At 32.7% G+C, this 17,198-nt stretch overlaps 2 protein-coding genes across 2 annotated transcripts in view; both read right to left on the bottom strand.

Moving 5' to 3' along the window:
- The window catches only part of LOC110454899 (putative inhibitor of apoptosis), a 37,619-nt gene extending 26,504 nt beyond the window's left edge, over positions 1–11,115 (bottom strand). Inside the window, exon 1 of the mRNA XM_021504681.1 lies at positions 11,086–11,115. The gene's annotated coding sequence lies outside the window, so the exon portion shown is untranslated. The remainder of the gene's footprint in view (positions 1–11,085) is intronic.
- LOC110454901 overlaps positions 518–17,198 on the bottom strand; it is a 30,382-nt gene continuing 13,701 nt past the window's right edge. Inside the window, exons 3-4 of the mRNA XM_021504687.1 lie at positions 1,207–1,407; positions 518–989 (exon numbers count right to left, since the gene is read on the bottom strand). Coding sequence (XP_021360362.1) covers positions 748–989; positions 1,207–1,407 — 443 coding nt within the window. The 3' untranslated portion in view covers positions 518–747. The remainder of the gene's footprint in view (positions 990–1,206; positions 1,408–17,198) is intronic.

Below are 17,198 nucleotides of genomic sequence, written 5' to 3'. Positions count from 1 at the left end.
TAACAACAATGGGTTTATGGACATATTGAATGAATCGCGTTAGCGATTCATGTAAAATATGTCCAAAAACCCATTGTTGTTATGACCTCATAAATGTTGAAAAAATAAATATCATTCCTTATATTTACATTGACGAATCCTTTCAGTGGATCGATATAACAACGAATAAAACAAATAAACAGGGTTTGTTCCTGCTTATACACGGGTGCAACGCAGTGGCGAGAACAGTGTTTTTTCGCGGGGAAATGTGACACTATCGTGAGAGATCTTAGCAACCGTCAACAACAATAACACAACAAAATGTAGTTCCATATTCAATGTTTATTTGTAGCACAGGACACGTGAATACGTGGATATTTCACAAAGCACAGTTCAATAATATTTTAAGATGTAAGAATTAAGCATCTAGGTCAGTCGTTACGAGTGAGTAGTTTTTGTAGTGTATTACTACGCAGTGTGATCAGGTTACTATCAGTTCCCACGTGCTGAGATTCTATGAACACCTGTGTTATGCATTTATGAATGCAATTTTTGTCAATGGGTCTAAGCATACAGAATGTAAATATTCTATTATAATGAAATCAGAAGTGACAATATATGTTTGATTTAATACTAAAAAAAACACCAATACGTTTGTGTTTCAATGATAAATATTTTGAACAATGGTCGTCTTAAATTGATGTATCTGAATTAAATGGTATATTTTTCATATAGATGAACAACGTGTTATTGCAGATTAATGCTTGACTATATTATCTTGTAAATATATATTATTACACTTATCAAGTTGGAACATGTGGAACATCCAATACCTTCAATTTTCAGACCCATTTCATGCAAATATGTAAACAGTTTTCCGAATGGGAGAGCTTGACGCTTTGGTTCAATGTCAGCCGACGTCATACCAAACATACGGCTGATTTCCTGATTAATAGCTTCCTTCTTGTCGTTCTGTCCAACTTTAGCTTTTACTAACTTCCAAACTTGTTCTGTAATATAAGATCACAATAATGAAACATAAACAATAATAGCATTATTATAAATAGTATTTATAATCATTTGCATACATTTGTAAACATGTACAAGTGTAAAACTATTATAGCGTAAGTCAAAACTTGTGTTTGGTAGAAGTAGTAAATGATAAATTTGACAAATAGTTAATACATAATTCAGTAATTAATAAATAGAAATAATAGTTATACGTACTGACAATTTCTTCAAGCACATGATAAGCAGTCATGACGTAGTTTTTCCCAAAACGAAATCCTGTTCCAGACTCAGCAAGTTGGCCATACATTTTGATTTTGATGACTCCAACAGACTTGTTAAGTTTAGATTTACCCATCGCCTCAAGCATAGAAAACGATAACGTGGTGTTGTCCGTCTTATGGAAATTTCCTGCGCCGCCTGGAAAAAGTTTAAATATAAATTACGAGGTTACTTAATGTCATAATGTCATTTAAATTATCTAGTCATATTGAAATTTGACTTGTGTATTATAAAGGTTTGTTCGAGGGCGACATTAAAGAGACATCGTGACCATGATGATTTCGTGTTTGACTTTATATATGTTTGACTTAACATAAAGTTAAATTATTAAATTCTTGGATAATACACTAACCTGATGTGGCAGCATCTAGCTCTGGCTGCACCGTAGTTCTTTTCCTACATTTCCTACAATCGCAATATTAAAATCAAAACTGACAATACAAAAATTATATAATCATGTACTATGTAGGAGTTGAGTATAAATAATATTTATCTTAAAATTAGATTAAGAACTAAAGGCCACGCATAAGCGATTTACTTAATCACAAAATAAGTCTATGTTTAAGCATGTAATCGATAGGAAATACTATATAAAAATAAACAAACAAACTAAATGTTATGTAATGATCATATTTTATATTGATATTTATTTAGAATATTTACATTGAGTAAAAGCGAAAATTGTACATTAAATCATAATGATAAAAATGACTGTCATTAAATATTGACAAATTTATATATAGAGTATTGTCGTCGTTGTTTATCAATTATTATCAAAGCAATAAAACAGAACAAAACTTTTGACACGGAAATGTAAATGTATACTAGATAACAAACTAAAATAACGAACGCCGAGTGACGATGCTATTAAAATTTGGCAAAACAAAGTATAAGGTACTGAGTGACTATTTAGAACTATATATACTATATTTACTATACTATATATACTAGATACAATATATGGGCAAGAATCTGGAAAATATAAAATAAGAATAAAATTCCAATATAAATTTTTCCTTTTACAAATAACATATTTAAATTTTTAGATTGCAAACAATGGTTAAAATAAATAAATACAAACTTTACCTGACTGGCAGTTCTGAATGTCTTTCTCAGCTTTGATGATCATATCAAGCATTTGTTTTGCACTGTTGGGTGCAGTTTTCACTAAAAGTTTCAGTGTTTCTAACTTTTTACAGCTGATAACTCCTTTTCCTTCCAAATTCCGACATACCTTGAGAAAGGAAAGGTTTTCATATTCACCAGGGCCACTTAGATAAGACGCTGCCATTAGTCTGAAATGTTCCAGATTCTTGCCCATGTTTTCTTCGTCAAAGTATGCTGTATTCATTCCTGTCTTGAGTTGATTGTATATTGTTGCCATTGCTACATCCATTTCTCAAATCTGAAAATGATAAAAGAAAGTAAGGTGTGTGTGTTATGATAGCGTCAGGAGGACTGTATAGATAAAGGAAGATGGAATGTAACCTGTTTTACGAATGACGTCCAAAACAAAGATGACGACCATAGAGTATGGACGTGTGTTTGTGAGCTCCGGTGTTTAGATCTAGAGATATCATTACAGAACAACCACCACTACAAAACTTTGACACGCATCATCCTCAGGAGGCAATGAGTGCGGTGAGTTGAAAAAGAGAGACTCTAAACGCAAATATTCGACTAATGTTTGTAAATGCATTGACCCTATACGTTATCGCATACGCCATAATGAACACTTGTCACCTGTGTTCAGTTTCGTCACGCATGAGTATCTGAATATACCACTTACTACAGGTACAGAAATACACGCACGTGTTATCGGAGAGTGCCATCGGGACTTACTCGCTATACAAAAAACTTCAAATGGAGAAGACTCCAAAAAGAGTTTTATCAACTCAAGTTTTGACGTTAGCCCAATCAAGATAAAAAAAAGAGACAAACATAAAGGTAAAAAAGCGAGATTTGATAAAACCCAGCCTACTATAGAAGAAATCACTGGGAAAATGGATAAAACTAAAGACAACTCTGAGGTAAATGCACGATTAGAGAGAATTGAGCTACTGCTCAGTAAAGTTGTCACCAAAGATGAAAGTTCGAATGAAAAAATTGGTCACTACAGAGCAACTACAGGCAACAGTTGAAAAACTTTCCCAGAATTTCGAAAAAACTATTAGTATATTAAAGATAGAACACGAAGACAACTTAGAACGAATAAAAGGTGAGGTGCACGACCTAGCAATAGATAAACCAAAAACTAAAATAAAATGTTGAAAAAATCACTGCTAACAGCGAAGAAAACCAACGACAAGTTTATTTCTCAGCCAGGAATGCCATGCAAATAATTCCATCTTAAATGACCTGGAACAACATGGTAGGGCAAATAGTATCCGGATAGTGGGACTGGAGGACAGCAACCCCAATGAATCCGTAGAAGACACTGTCACCTTAGTCGTCAAGTTATGTAACGCTAAACTCGGAATGAAACTTGACCCAAACGAAATCGACACTGCCCATAGACTTGGTGTTCACAGAGCCGGCAAGGCCCGGGCCGTTATTTGCAAGTACGTCCGCAGACGCTCAAAGTTCAATGTGATAAAAAAACAGACCCAAACTAAAGCGATCATGGAAGATATCACACGTAAAAATCAAGAACTGCTGTCGAGAGCCTACCAATGTCGCGATCGCAAGCTACAAGGAGCATGGGTGATGAACGGAAAAATAAAAGTAAAAACATTGAACGATGAAGTTCGGCATATTCGGAGTCACGAAGACTTAGATGCCATACTCTCATCTCAAGCAAATCGCAAATAACTCTGTGGTTTATTTTTGTGTGTACCTTGATTTGAACTGTTTTATTTGTAAATAGTAAGTAGAAATAAATAATATACCGACAACAATGCAATATTTAAAAACTTACTATACAGTCATCAAAGTAATGACAACAAGAAAAAATATACATTGCACGAGTGTCCCAAAATCAACTATGAAACCAGGCGGCAATATAGCTGTAGGATTATAGGTGACCAATGTATGACTTGATCNCCCCCCCCCGATCTACTATCTGATTAAGGTATGACCAAATATCATATGCCGTTGATGCCGATGTTACATATTGATTTATGTCTATAGAGGAAGTACTATTGCAGAACAATATATTTGTGATTCAAATATGTGTGCGGAAAAGTGTATATGACTATAATATGTATATCATTTTACATAAAATTATGTGTAACATATTCATTATTGTATCACTATAATTTGGCTATTTTTATTTTTTGTATTCTACTTGTATTAATCATTTAATGGCGACAATCATTTATACTATGTCAGTCAATATTGAACTTGTAAATGTAAGGAAGTTTCTGATATATGTACAGTTGTATGTGGAATATATTGAATATTTTAGATTCAAGTTTATAGACATGGCATTTTAATTATATATTTATAATACATGGTCTATTCATATCCGTAAAAAGCGACCCCTAGTATCTACACAACTGAAAGGTTAAATAATTCCGGTTTTCCCACATTGATACGTATGAGATAAGATAAAAGGAATGTTCTTTTTATTATCTGAAGTAATTACAAAATTATCAGTTTGTAATACGGCCTTTATAGCATATTGGATCATGCAAATGGATAATCCGGATGATAAAGACCATGTACTAACGTTATAATGCATCAACATACGGATTTTTTTTCTTCCGTATTCTCTTTTCTTCACTGAGAAAATGTGTTTTCCATTTGTTTTTCAAATCCATTATAATTAGGTTGAATTAAATACATCCTTATGTATACAGAATAGAATTTATTTCGTTCAAGACCATAATCCGGATATGTTTTTACGATATGCTCTAAAATCCGGATAATTTTTACCTTATTCTGACTCATCGTTTACTATGTGAATATTCACTTCCGTAGTATTCACATGTTTTAAAATGTAAATATCAACCTTGGAACGAACTCAAATAGTAGGTATGATGATAAAAGTTTTATTTAAGACCTGCCTGCTCCATACATTTAGTGTCTTTACAATATACTCATACTAAATTATAATTGATCGATCGACATAATCTAATCTAAGGGACATAATCAACCACAATATCATATATATAACACAGGCTAGCTGTACCTGGGTATTGGTATTTTCAGAAGTACGTTAAGATTCCTTTTCAGAATATAAATGTACATAGTACTTTTTGTATTTAATTGTTATATGTATTCAGTGTTTTATGTTTGTGTGGTATCGCTTAACTTAAATGGGGAATGCTTGCAAAGGGAGGAGATCAAATGGAAAAACATATATGTCACTGACTTTATGATATATGATACTGTCTATAATTATTTTAAAACTATTACAAATGTGTGCCTCATCGATAAGACTTACAACTGGTTTAGATTATGTCTGATTGTATACAAATCATGTCTGCAAACTGTCAGGGCTTGGGGTCAAAGGAAAAAAAGACTTGATGTACTGAATTATTTACAAACAATTTTTAGGGATTTTAATATTTTTTGTCTCCAAGACACTCATTTTACACCTCAAATAGAGAATCATATTGAGTCACAGTGGGGTTTTAAATGTATTTTTAATTCTTATCAGTCAAATTGTAGAGGCGTGAGTATTATGTTTAATAATAATTTTGAAGTTTATATACACGCAGTTAAAAAAGATAGAGGTGGCAATTTTATAACTGTTGATATTACAATTGAGAAAAGAAGATTAACGCTTGTAACTTTATACGGCTCTAACACTGATGACCCAATGTTTTATGAATACTTAAAAAGAACTCTAGATGAACTTGAAAATACAGAAATCATTATATGTGGAGATTACAATATTGTACTTAACCCAGAAAAAGATACCTATCATTATAGAAATGTAAACAATCCTAAGGCTAGGCAAAAAATACTTGATATAGTTGAAGAATATAATTTATCTGACTGTTTTAGGATACTACATCCAGACTTCCTTAGGTACTCATGGAGGGAAAAAAACCAATTCAGCAAGCTAGGCTAGATTTCTTCCTTACAACTGATAATCTTTTAAATATAGTAGATAAAGCAGATATTAAACCAGGATATAGAACAGACCATTCGATCATTACATTAGAAATAAAGACTAACAATTTTGAACAGGGTAAGGGACTTTGAAAATTTAACACTAGTTTACTTTATGATAATGAATATGTGAAGAGGGTAAAAGATACAATTGAACGTATAAAGAAACAATAAGCAGATAGTACATATGATGGAAATATAGAAGAAATTGACAATAAAGATATTGGATTTTCAATCGACGACCAACTTTTTTAAGAAACTCTTCTGATGAAAATTAGAAGCACAAGTATTTCTCATGCAATACAGAAGGCAAAAAAAAGACAAAAAGACAAGAAAGGGAATCAATGGAAAGTATAAATAGGATAGAATCTGAAGACAATTTAGCAAATAAATTTGATATTTTACACCAAAATAAAAGGGAATTAGAAACCATCAGACAAACAAAAATGAAAGGACATCTATTTAGGTCTAAAGATAACTGGATAGAAGAGGGTGAAAAGGCGACAAAATACTTCTGCAGTCTGGAGTCTAGAAATTTTACTAACAGAACAATATATAACCTAGAAAAAGTTAATGGAGAAATAATTACTGAACAAAAGGAAATCCTGAAAGAAATAGAAGCATTTTACACAAAACTTTACAGTGAACAGTCTGAGGGTATAGAATATGTTGATCTAGACAGCTTACTTAAAGAATTTGATTTAAATAAATTAACAGACAATCAAAAAGAAACACTTGAAGAAAATTTAACAGAAGAAGAGCTTCGAAAACTGTAAATCGCCCGGAACAGATGGCTTTCCTGCAGAATTTTTTATTTATTTTTGGCCAGAACTTAAATATTTTATATTGAGATCACTAGACCAGGGATATACTAAAGGATCTTTTTCCACAAATCAAAGACTAGGTATTATTACATGTATTCCAAAAGGAGAAAAACCAAGACAATTTTTACAAAAACTGGAGGCCTATTGCATTATTAAATACAATTTACAAATTAGCCTCAGCATGCATAGCCAACAGAATGAAAACAATTTTAGATTTTATAATTCCAGATACACAAACAGGTTTTTTAAAGGGTAGGTTTATTGGAGAGAATACTAGATTAATATATGCCATAATGAATTATACAGAAAATAATAACATTCCTGGATTATTGGTTTTTATAGATTTTGAAAAGGCCTTCGACGCGGTATCATGGAGGTTTCTAGACAAAGTAATTTTTTTTTTTAATTTTGGACCGAATATCAGACATTGGATCAATACACTATATAAAGACACTTCATAAGCTATTATACAAAATGGTAGGTTATCAGAATTTTTCACTATGGAACGCGGCTGTCGTCAGGGCGACCCTGTCTCACCATATCTTTTTAATACACAATTTTATTTTAAATGGATTTACTTGTATACTATGTTTACATGTTTAATGTTCAATTTATACTTAGTTCGATTGAAGTTCACTTTAATAGCAATGTAGATAGAAATTATTATTAAGTCAGACTATATATATGGATATATATATTGCCTTGTAATAGTTTGTGTCTTTGTGGTGTGATGTAAATGTATACAGTATGTGACGTTTAGTTATAAGTAATGTTTGGTAAAAAAACAAAACTTCTCAGATACTGAACTCCAGAACTCATCCCAAGCAAGGAAAACAAATCAAAGATGTGACTCCTGTCCTGTGAGAGGATATGTTTACATGATATATGTATACTGATATGATATTTTACATGATGTATCTGTGAAGACAAAAAAAAAAAAAAAATGGCTGTATTAACCTTTTTTCTTATATGTATATGCATTAAAGAGTGTTAATGGCATAGCAGAAAATGCCTCAAAAATTTATATGTCCAATTTAACCTATTATGTGATTAGGTGATTTTAGGTGATATTTTTGTTTTGACCATTTGCAGAACAAATTCATAAAATATCTTCCAAGTGTGGTATCAAATATGTATGAATGTTTGCAGAATTGATAAAATTAGTATTTTCTGTTAAAATTTTGGAAGGGAATTTCTTGAATTTATTAATTGTTTTTGCGGAAATAACGCTTGATATCAAAAGTTCTGCTTTAACACTTTCTTTAAATAATTAAATGGATCAAAAGAAAATGTGTTTCTCTTTTTAAAACAGCCACAAAAATGGGGGAGTCTGTGTACTTTTTTTGTTTGTTCCATTACTGTTATTTTTCCTCTCTTTCTTGGGCGGGGGTGTGTGTCACAAAAAACAAGAGCTTCAGTTACACAAAATATGTAAAAATAATACCAAACAAAAATGTGTTTTCCACTTTGTTGCATACTATTTTCTTCATATTGAACAGTATAAAGCTGTACAGTAATAATGAACCTGCTATAACTAAAACTGACGACACAATGATGATTTCAGGGATCAATCCAGTGTCATTAAAGGTGTAAATACACATTCAAAATGGCCACCAAATTGTTTTGTTTTTTTAAATTCTTTTTAAAAAAGTTATACAAACAACAAGCATCTAGTCTTTTGACACATTTTTCAAATGTGTGTTTGCTTGTTAAATTAGTCCTAATTTGTTAAATATTATAAAAACCGGTTACATGAGATCAAAAACAAGACCTGAACGTGATTGAAACCTCAGAATAGTATACATCCTTAAATTAAGATAGCTTGAAAAAAGCAAGGAAACTATCATGTCTAAACCAAAAATTAAAACTGGAAAGCTATCATCAGTGAAAAATCATGGTGATCAAACCAATAACAGCTAAGCTATAGACAATAGAGTTAGGTAGTGTTATATTGAGATAATACAAAGCGAGGCAGTTTTCACTTACAGTACCTTAGGGTATGGTTTGTCCTGAGTTCATCCAAAATACTAACTAATATTCAGGTTTCTCTACTGATTATTCTTGCCATAAATTTTTATTCAATATGTACTGAATATAAATATAGCTTAGGTAATTCATGCATTACCACTACAGTGTACTTAGAAATCAACTGAGCTCTATTAATAGTCCTTAGTCATGTAGGTATATCTATTATATCATACTTATTTTTAGCTGTGAGATGTAAAATTCCCAAAACCTTATTTTAGAACTTGAGCAATTCCTATATATATCTGGAAAGAACAGTGATTCTTTTATGATTTTGTTCCTGGAAAATCATAACCATCCATATCCTTTTCCAAATGTTGTTAAGTCCCATTACTAAGAAAGTCCTAACAGGAAAAGATACATGTAAAAATCCAGAACTCAAAATATTTTTTTGTTCTGTTTCCTTCTGCGTAAATTTTTCCTCATCCCATAGGGCTGGGAGGTCAAAATAGTCAAATAGATATCCAGAATATCAATCTATTTAGCCACACAAAAAAATATAACTTATTTCTTTACCAATTAATTTAACAATAAACTTTGGAAAGATCAGCGAAAACACGATATTATAAAGAATAAATGTGTTAGGGGTTTAGATCAACGTAAATATCATCATTAATTGGTGGTGACAGTTTTACCGAAAGATGATCGAAACGGCTAAAACGAGTAAAATTACTCTTCAAACACCTTAGTTATGGTCCAACTATAGCTGTAACAATTTTTCACTAGGCCTATGGTCCACAGCACATGGATCGAGGACCGATAATAAGAACATGTGATCTTTGTGTGTCTTTGTGTGTCTAGTAACTGTTAACTTATATTATGTGTAGTTAATATTAGATGTTTTCTTTTATTAATAACGAATCGCAACAAGCTCTGGATAAGTTGGGTTTTATTTCTATATACCGGTTTCGACCGAAAAGTGGGCTTCTTCGGGTAAAAAAGAAAATATATTACGAGAGTGGGGCGGGCTCTTGGTAAAAACAAAAATCCAAACCCAATTCAACGACGATATAATACGGGGTGAGGGGCTGCATTTTCATTAACTGCCTGCGTGGCCCACATGTGCCCGGATTCTGGAATATATGTGATATATTATTGCACCCCATTAGATATCACGCAGTAGATATCTAGTGGGATGCAATAATATATCTTACTGCATACTTCCCACCTCTCACAATGGAAAACTGTGGGCAATAAATCTCTTGCTACCAGTCCACTGCACACATAATCCCCTTTCATGGCCAATAATGAGTACATGAAAGGAGGTGTGCCCATTGGACTGTGGTCACAAAGAAAGGGGAGATAATCAATAAGTAAGTAACGATGAAGTCAATACAGTGGAAAGGATAAACTTAGTTGACATTTAGAATTAAAAAAAAAAAAAGAGTTAAAAATGAAAATTTCATGATTGAAAAACAAACAAAAATAATTACTGAGTTGGCAGCGTTATTGATTTCTTTATCACGTGACAGGATAAGCATTTCCTGGAAAAGTTTATAACCTTTAGGAGCTGTTTCTTTATATAAAATTGCACATTCAAATATACCATTCATTGAAAGAACTGGAATTTCTTAGGGATTGATAAACCCTTACATTGTATGTATGAAAATGGTTTCAATATCCTGTAACTTTGCCACATCTTCAAAATTAAACTGAAAATGTAGTCAGAAATTCAACATTGTTTCCCGAATTTTGTTCTAATTGTTGAACAGACACTCCTTACCTTCCCTGACACTGGAGCTGGGTTGTAATTCAAAAACAATTGTATCTATTATGAAGGATACACTAAGACTGGGCTATTGAGAATAAAGACTATCTGCTGTATTTTTTAACTACTAGTACCTATGCGAACATGAGTAAAGATAATAAGTTAGTAGACTAAAAAGAGAAGAAGACTAACACTTACGTCTGCCTTCTAGATTCTTATTTGTACATTCTATAAATAGATGGCGGTTCAACAACTAATATTAGAAAACTACTATTTTTAGAACAAACTTGGAAATCCCCATCGTTCTTATTTTAGACTGTTACAACTCAATCGGGAACCGTCGGCACTTTCCGTAAACGAGTAATAGAAGTATTTTCTCGTTTACGGAAAGTGCCGACGGTTCCCGATTGGTGACAGCCCATAACAATAGAATATATAATGGACACAGGCATTGTTATGACTCTATATCCATATCAATAACTATACATAAAATGAAATAAAATTAATAATGGATTTGAAGCTAGCAAGATGGTTAAATTTTGATTCCAAGCATTTCCAATAGTTGTCCAAATTAATTTCAAAGTCTTTAATGGTTGTTGCCTGTACGACCGCATCCGGAAGACTGTTCCATATATCGACAATTCTGAGTCCAAAGGAGTATTTGCGGATATCCAATCTACAGAATTTTTTCTGTAGTTTTTGTAAAATGCCTCTCGTTCACGCTCCTACATGATGGTCAAATATCCCAGTGGTAACTTTATTATCATGAAAATTGTTCATAATTTTGTAAATGTCTATTATATCTCCTCCCACTCTCCTATATGTAAGTGTTGGAAAGCCCAGCTTCTTCAGAGGATGGCTATATATGGTAGATCTTTGAGACCAGGATCCCGAATTAGCTTTGTCGCCCTTCTTTGCACTCTCTCGATTGATTCAATGTCTTTCACCTTGTATGGGTTCCACACACTTGCGGCGTATTCCAAATGCGGGCGGACTAGTGCCCTAAATAGTTGTATAAAAGTTGTTTAATCCAAGTATACGAAAGATCTTTGAATTGGGCCAACAATACTGTTTGCCTTACTTATCAAACAAAACTCCTATGTCCTTCTCGGATAACATGTTTTCTAATCTCACTTTTCCTTCTGGTCCTGTCATGTGATAACTTCTTGTTTCTGTTCCCTTTCCATTTATTGTTAAAACATTACACTTAGAGGATGGAATCTTAACAGCCAGGTGTTGCACCATTCCTGTGAATTTTCCAAGTCCTGTTGAATTATTATCCTGTCCTCTTCGCTCTTAATCTCTCTATACATTTTTGTGTCATCTGCAAAAAGGTATGTGTTTAATACAGTATTTTCTGGCAAATCGTTAATGTATATCACAAACAGTATTGGACCCAGCACATTGCCCTGTGGAATTCCACTCAATACGGGGTGGTCTACTCTCTGCTTTCTCTGGTAAAGGAAGTTTTCTACATAGTTGACGATCTTGTTATTAATTCCATAGCTTCGATGTTTTCTCAGTAGTCTGCGGTGGGGGACCGTGTCAAAGGCCTGCATAAAGTCCATGTAGATGACATCGATTTCACCACCGTTATCTACTGTGTTGGTCCAATCTTCAAGCACCTTTGGCAATAAATCCAAATTGTTTCTTGCTTAAAAAGTTATTATTTTCCATATGACTAACTATAGCATTTCGCATTATCTTTTCCATTGTTTTCCCTATTATGCTGATGAGGCTTACCGGTCGGTAATTTCCCGGATCCGATTTTGGTCCTTTCTTGAATATAGCTATAATATTGGCCTCCTTCCAAACAGATGGTACTCCGCTATCTTCCAAAGATCGGTTTAAGAAATTCTTATTCTTTCTTCTTTGATGTAAGGACAGCTTATATGTCCAGCCCTGGTAAAAAAAATGCGTTTTATATAAAAGTATTTACAAGAAAAAGGATGAGTGTCTATAAGGCCCTTTTTTTTGGCCCCGGTGTATTCGGATATTTACCTCCTTATTTTGTTCAAAGATGTCCTATTGTATTACATTCGGAAAAAACTAGGGTAAAACTTTGACCGAAAGTTTCTGGGGGTACCAAAAGGGGTATGGTAAATCACAAATATAGTTTGCTGTTTTCAAAATGAGCTCAAACACCAAAGTTATACCATTTCTGTTTTTGAAAACATGTATACATTAACAAGCATATGTAACAGAATGAAAGATGACAGAAATTCAATCGTCACTTAAAGATTTTTCATATAAAACGAAGGATTAAGACAGGGGGTTGTTTTAGGTAATTTCCAAATGAAAAGTGTTTTGATTTCTCAATAATTTCCTTTCTAATTATTATTTTGACTTGAAAATTACAAGTTAACTCCTTTAAGTAGACTTACATAAATTGCATATTGACTACATACTTTCCTTCTCTTTTATACGGAGTTATGGCTTCTGGACACATATCAAACTTTGCTATTTCAAATATCTCTCAATTTTAAGTGAATTAAAAGGTGCATGACACCCTTTATATGCTTTAAGTATAAGATGTTTATAATTATTATTGTATATTATATGTATCATATAATATTTGCTCATCACCTGTGGCTGAAGTGAGTCCCAGGTCCTGTGATGTTTTCTTCCTTAGCAAAGTTAACTTACTTATAACAAATGATATTTGTCACCATAATTACAGTAAAATGATTGGTTTAATATATGAAGTTTTTAATTTTTTAATTTTAAGTCTCCTTGCCTCAAGGAAAGTATCTGCTTTAATCGTCAAAGTTAATCGATATCATTATTTTATCAAATGTTCTGCCTATTTCCAATGTTTATCCGCTGATTGTATGTTAGATATTTCTAAAGCTTCGGGTCCGGATAATATAATCCGAGAATTATTAAGGAAGCAAAAAATAGAAGTTATCACTACAAATCTCACTAAATTTTCTAACAATTTTTTAAACGATGGTAAGTAAATATCCTTACATTTGGAAAGTTGCAATACATATAGCATCTTTAACATCCTGTTTAGTTATATTAATATTTTCTAGTTTATTAGGCAAATTAGGTATATAATCAGGTACTGTAACATTAGAGTTGTCAATTGTCGACTGCCTAATAAAATATTTATCTAAAAGTTCTGCTACACAGCTTACATTATCATGCGTCAATGTTGGTATATTCGATTTTTTGGTTGAAAAATTAGTGTTCAACAGTTTCCACCAGTCTCGTGTTTAAGTAGACATACATTTTATTTAATCAGTTAATTTTAAAGTGTATTCGTTTGATGCCTTCCTAATAGCATCAACACAGTTATTTCTATCTTGTCTATATCGCTGCCAATTATATGGATTTTGTGTTTTTTGGATGCTTTAGAACAATATTGTTATTAAAGACAGAAATCAATTAATCCTAGCAAAACGAAAACAATGACTTTTCTTCAAAAATTAACAATCATATTCTTTAAATCGAAACATTGGCAGGGCTAAAAAATTCCTCGACAAATCCGTCTTTGTAAGATTTGTAACACAACATAGGACGAGTTGGGGTACATTTCTTTTTCTATTGTTAAATTCGAAAAACAAAAAAATGATTAAATATCATATTAAGCATTGCATATAATCTATGGTTGATTTTAGATAACATAACACAAAAAGATTTGCTAACTCGTTTTGCATATTTGTGCAATGTGTATTTATAAATCACTCAACCAGTATCTTTTTAAAAGTATTGTCAGTCATCCTACGATATTCTAATTAAAATACCATCTAGATTTTTTCTAGATTTATGTCTGAAACGAATTTGCTGTCCCACCTGAAAATAATGCTGCACAATCGCATGATGATTGCACAGAAAGAAAACACTTGGCACGTCCGACCACCCCTGATAGTTTTGGTTTTGAGCAAATATTTACAACTCTGATGATCTCAGCAGTTAAGTTGTCTGGGCTGGACATTCACAAAGAAAAATGGCGAGAATTGCGAAGTCTACCCTGATATTGAGAAAACGAAACTAAATTGAAAAAAATACTATTAAAGCAGCCCTATTATTGTAACTATTCGGTCGTTAGAAAATAAAAAGTTTCAGGAATAATACAAATCTTAAAAATACTCTGGTTTATTTTATAATCCAAGTAAGAGATTAGACACTAGCAAGAGTAGCGCAGGGTGGAACAAAACACGCCCGTCGAATGCCATATAGTGTTATAAACTATCTTGCATTAAAATAAGATTTGCATCACCTTACGAGTGTCTAGCTAGCATGCTATAAATCTCACTTTTCACTACAAAGTCAATGCTCGATTTTCTTTAATTTTCTAACAGTTTTAGGAAAACAAGTAATCAAAAGATTAGCTTCCAACTCATTAAACACAACATGATAACATGATTATGAAGCCTTTCAAGTTTCAAAGAAATCGATAGAAAACTGTAGAAGGAGATCTCCGAACAAGATTCAAATACTGAAATAATCAAAGGGCAATAACTTTTGCAAAAATTGTTGAATCAACATTTGTTGGGGGAAACACAACTTCATATCATGATTATAATATATACCAAGTTTCAAAGAGACAGGTCGAACAATGTAGGAGAAGATCGCCGGACAAAAATCAAATACTGAAATAAACATAGGGCAATAACCTTTGCAAAAATAGTTGAATCAAATTTCTTTTCAGGGAAACACAACAACATATCATGATTATAATGTATACAAAGTTTCAAAGAGATCGTTTGAAAAATGTAGGAGGAGATCTCCGGAAAAGAATCAAATACTGAAATAAACAAAGGGGAATAACTTTTGCAAAAATAGTCGAATCAAATTTTTTTTGAGGAAACACAAACCCATATCATGATTGCAATTTATCCCAAGTTTCAAAGAGATCGGTCGAAAAATGTCGGAACGATGAGAAAATTATAAGAAAGAGCTTTATTTTAAGTGACGAATGATGAGGAGCGGATAACATGAACAGACAACAGAAAATACAGCCTCTGCATGACTCTAACCACTAACCACTAATACACAGTCCGTCGGATGGGACTATAAATGGTGGCCCGTGTGAGAACTGTCCAATTTCGCACGAAAATGATCCCTCCGAGTTTTTCGAAAAAAGAGTAGGCGTTATAACACCGACACAGAGGGTAGGGTTAGATTTATTTTTTGCTGTTAGAACTAGGTTCTCTTTATAAGACAGTTCTAAAATATATGTACCAAACAAAAAATTATGAATAGTCAGGAGCTGGTGTAGCTGGCGGCGGCTCAGTAACTCACTTTAGGATTGGTGATGCTATACAGCTAGTGTTAGATAATGGCAAGCAGTATGCCTAGGAACCGTCTTACAAAAAATAGATTTATACATTAAAAAACATTTTTGGATATCAAGCTACACTAGCGCAGTAATCAGTCATAGCGATATCATTAAACGGTCTCTGGTTCGAGACCAGTGTTGTCTCCCCGCCACATGTATCACAAAGCCATGGCTTTTGGCATAAGGATTATTTGATGCGCCGAGTTATCTCCAATGTCACTAGAGATAATTATATAATACATGATCATTAAAGCTTACGTCATGATAATCAAGGTGAATTTTCATATAGAAAACTTTACTAATGACTGTAGTCTAGCATTATTCTGTAGAAAAAGTTTTTAATAAATAAATATTTTTCAAAACCAAATTTGGAATCGTTTTCGGGTCCACATTTTTAGTGAATAAAATTACTTTGTTCGAATTATTAATTATTGTGTTTACTGTGACATCGACATTGATCAATGCATTGGCGAGACTTTTTGCAAAATCACTGACTTCTCAACAATAGTGGACAAAATGGAAGTCAATCGAAAAAGTTTTCTTAAATGTGATTCTCAACACATATACGAACAATTCATCGGTATTTTACTCACTTGCAATATTAAGTACTATCAAACATCGAAACGTGACAGGTAATTAAGGGTTAAGTAATGCATTCCCCTTGCGAAAACTATAGTTGCGAATGATAAAATATAACAGGAACATAGATCATGGCAAAGATATATGACAATTAAAGATGCCTTTTTAGTACAGCAAGTATACAGAGCGTAGCAAACTAGTGGCAAAATAGTTGAGAACATCAAGGACAACCATGGAGAAAAGGTTCCCGATTATGTGAAGCAAATTAAGCCCTGAAATATTCGAAGCGAAAGGTGAAATAAGTGTTGCTGATCGCGTCTACTACTTAGTAAGATTGTTATCTAACAGGATGAATGGACTATACTTTTTGAAAATATGGCCAAGAATTTGATGTAGTGTGCATGGAATCTGTAAAGACATTGGACAAAGTTCCACACAGAAGGCT

The sequence above is a fragment of the Mizuhopecten yessoensis genome, unplaced genomic scaffold, assembly GCF_002113885.1.
Source record: "Mizuhopecten yessoensis strain PY_sf001 unplaced genomic scaffold, ASM211388v2 scaffold8103, whole genome shotgun sequence".
NCBI classification, from domain to species: Eukaryota; Metazoa; Mollusca; class Bivalvia; order Pectinida; family Pectinidae; genus Mizuhopecten; species Mizuhopecten yessoensis.
The sequence above is the reverse complement of the archived record's forward strand: the minus strand, read 5'-3'. Positions and strand labels throughout refer to the sequence as shown.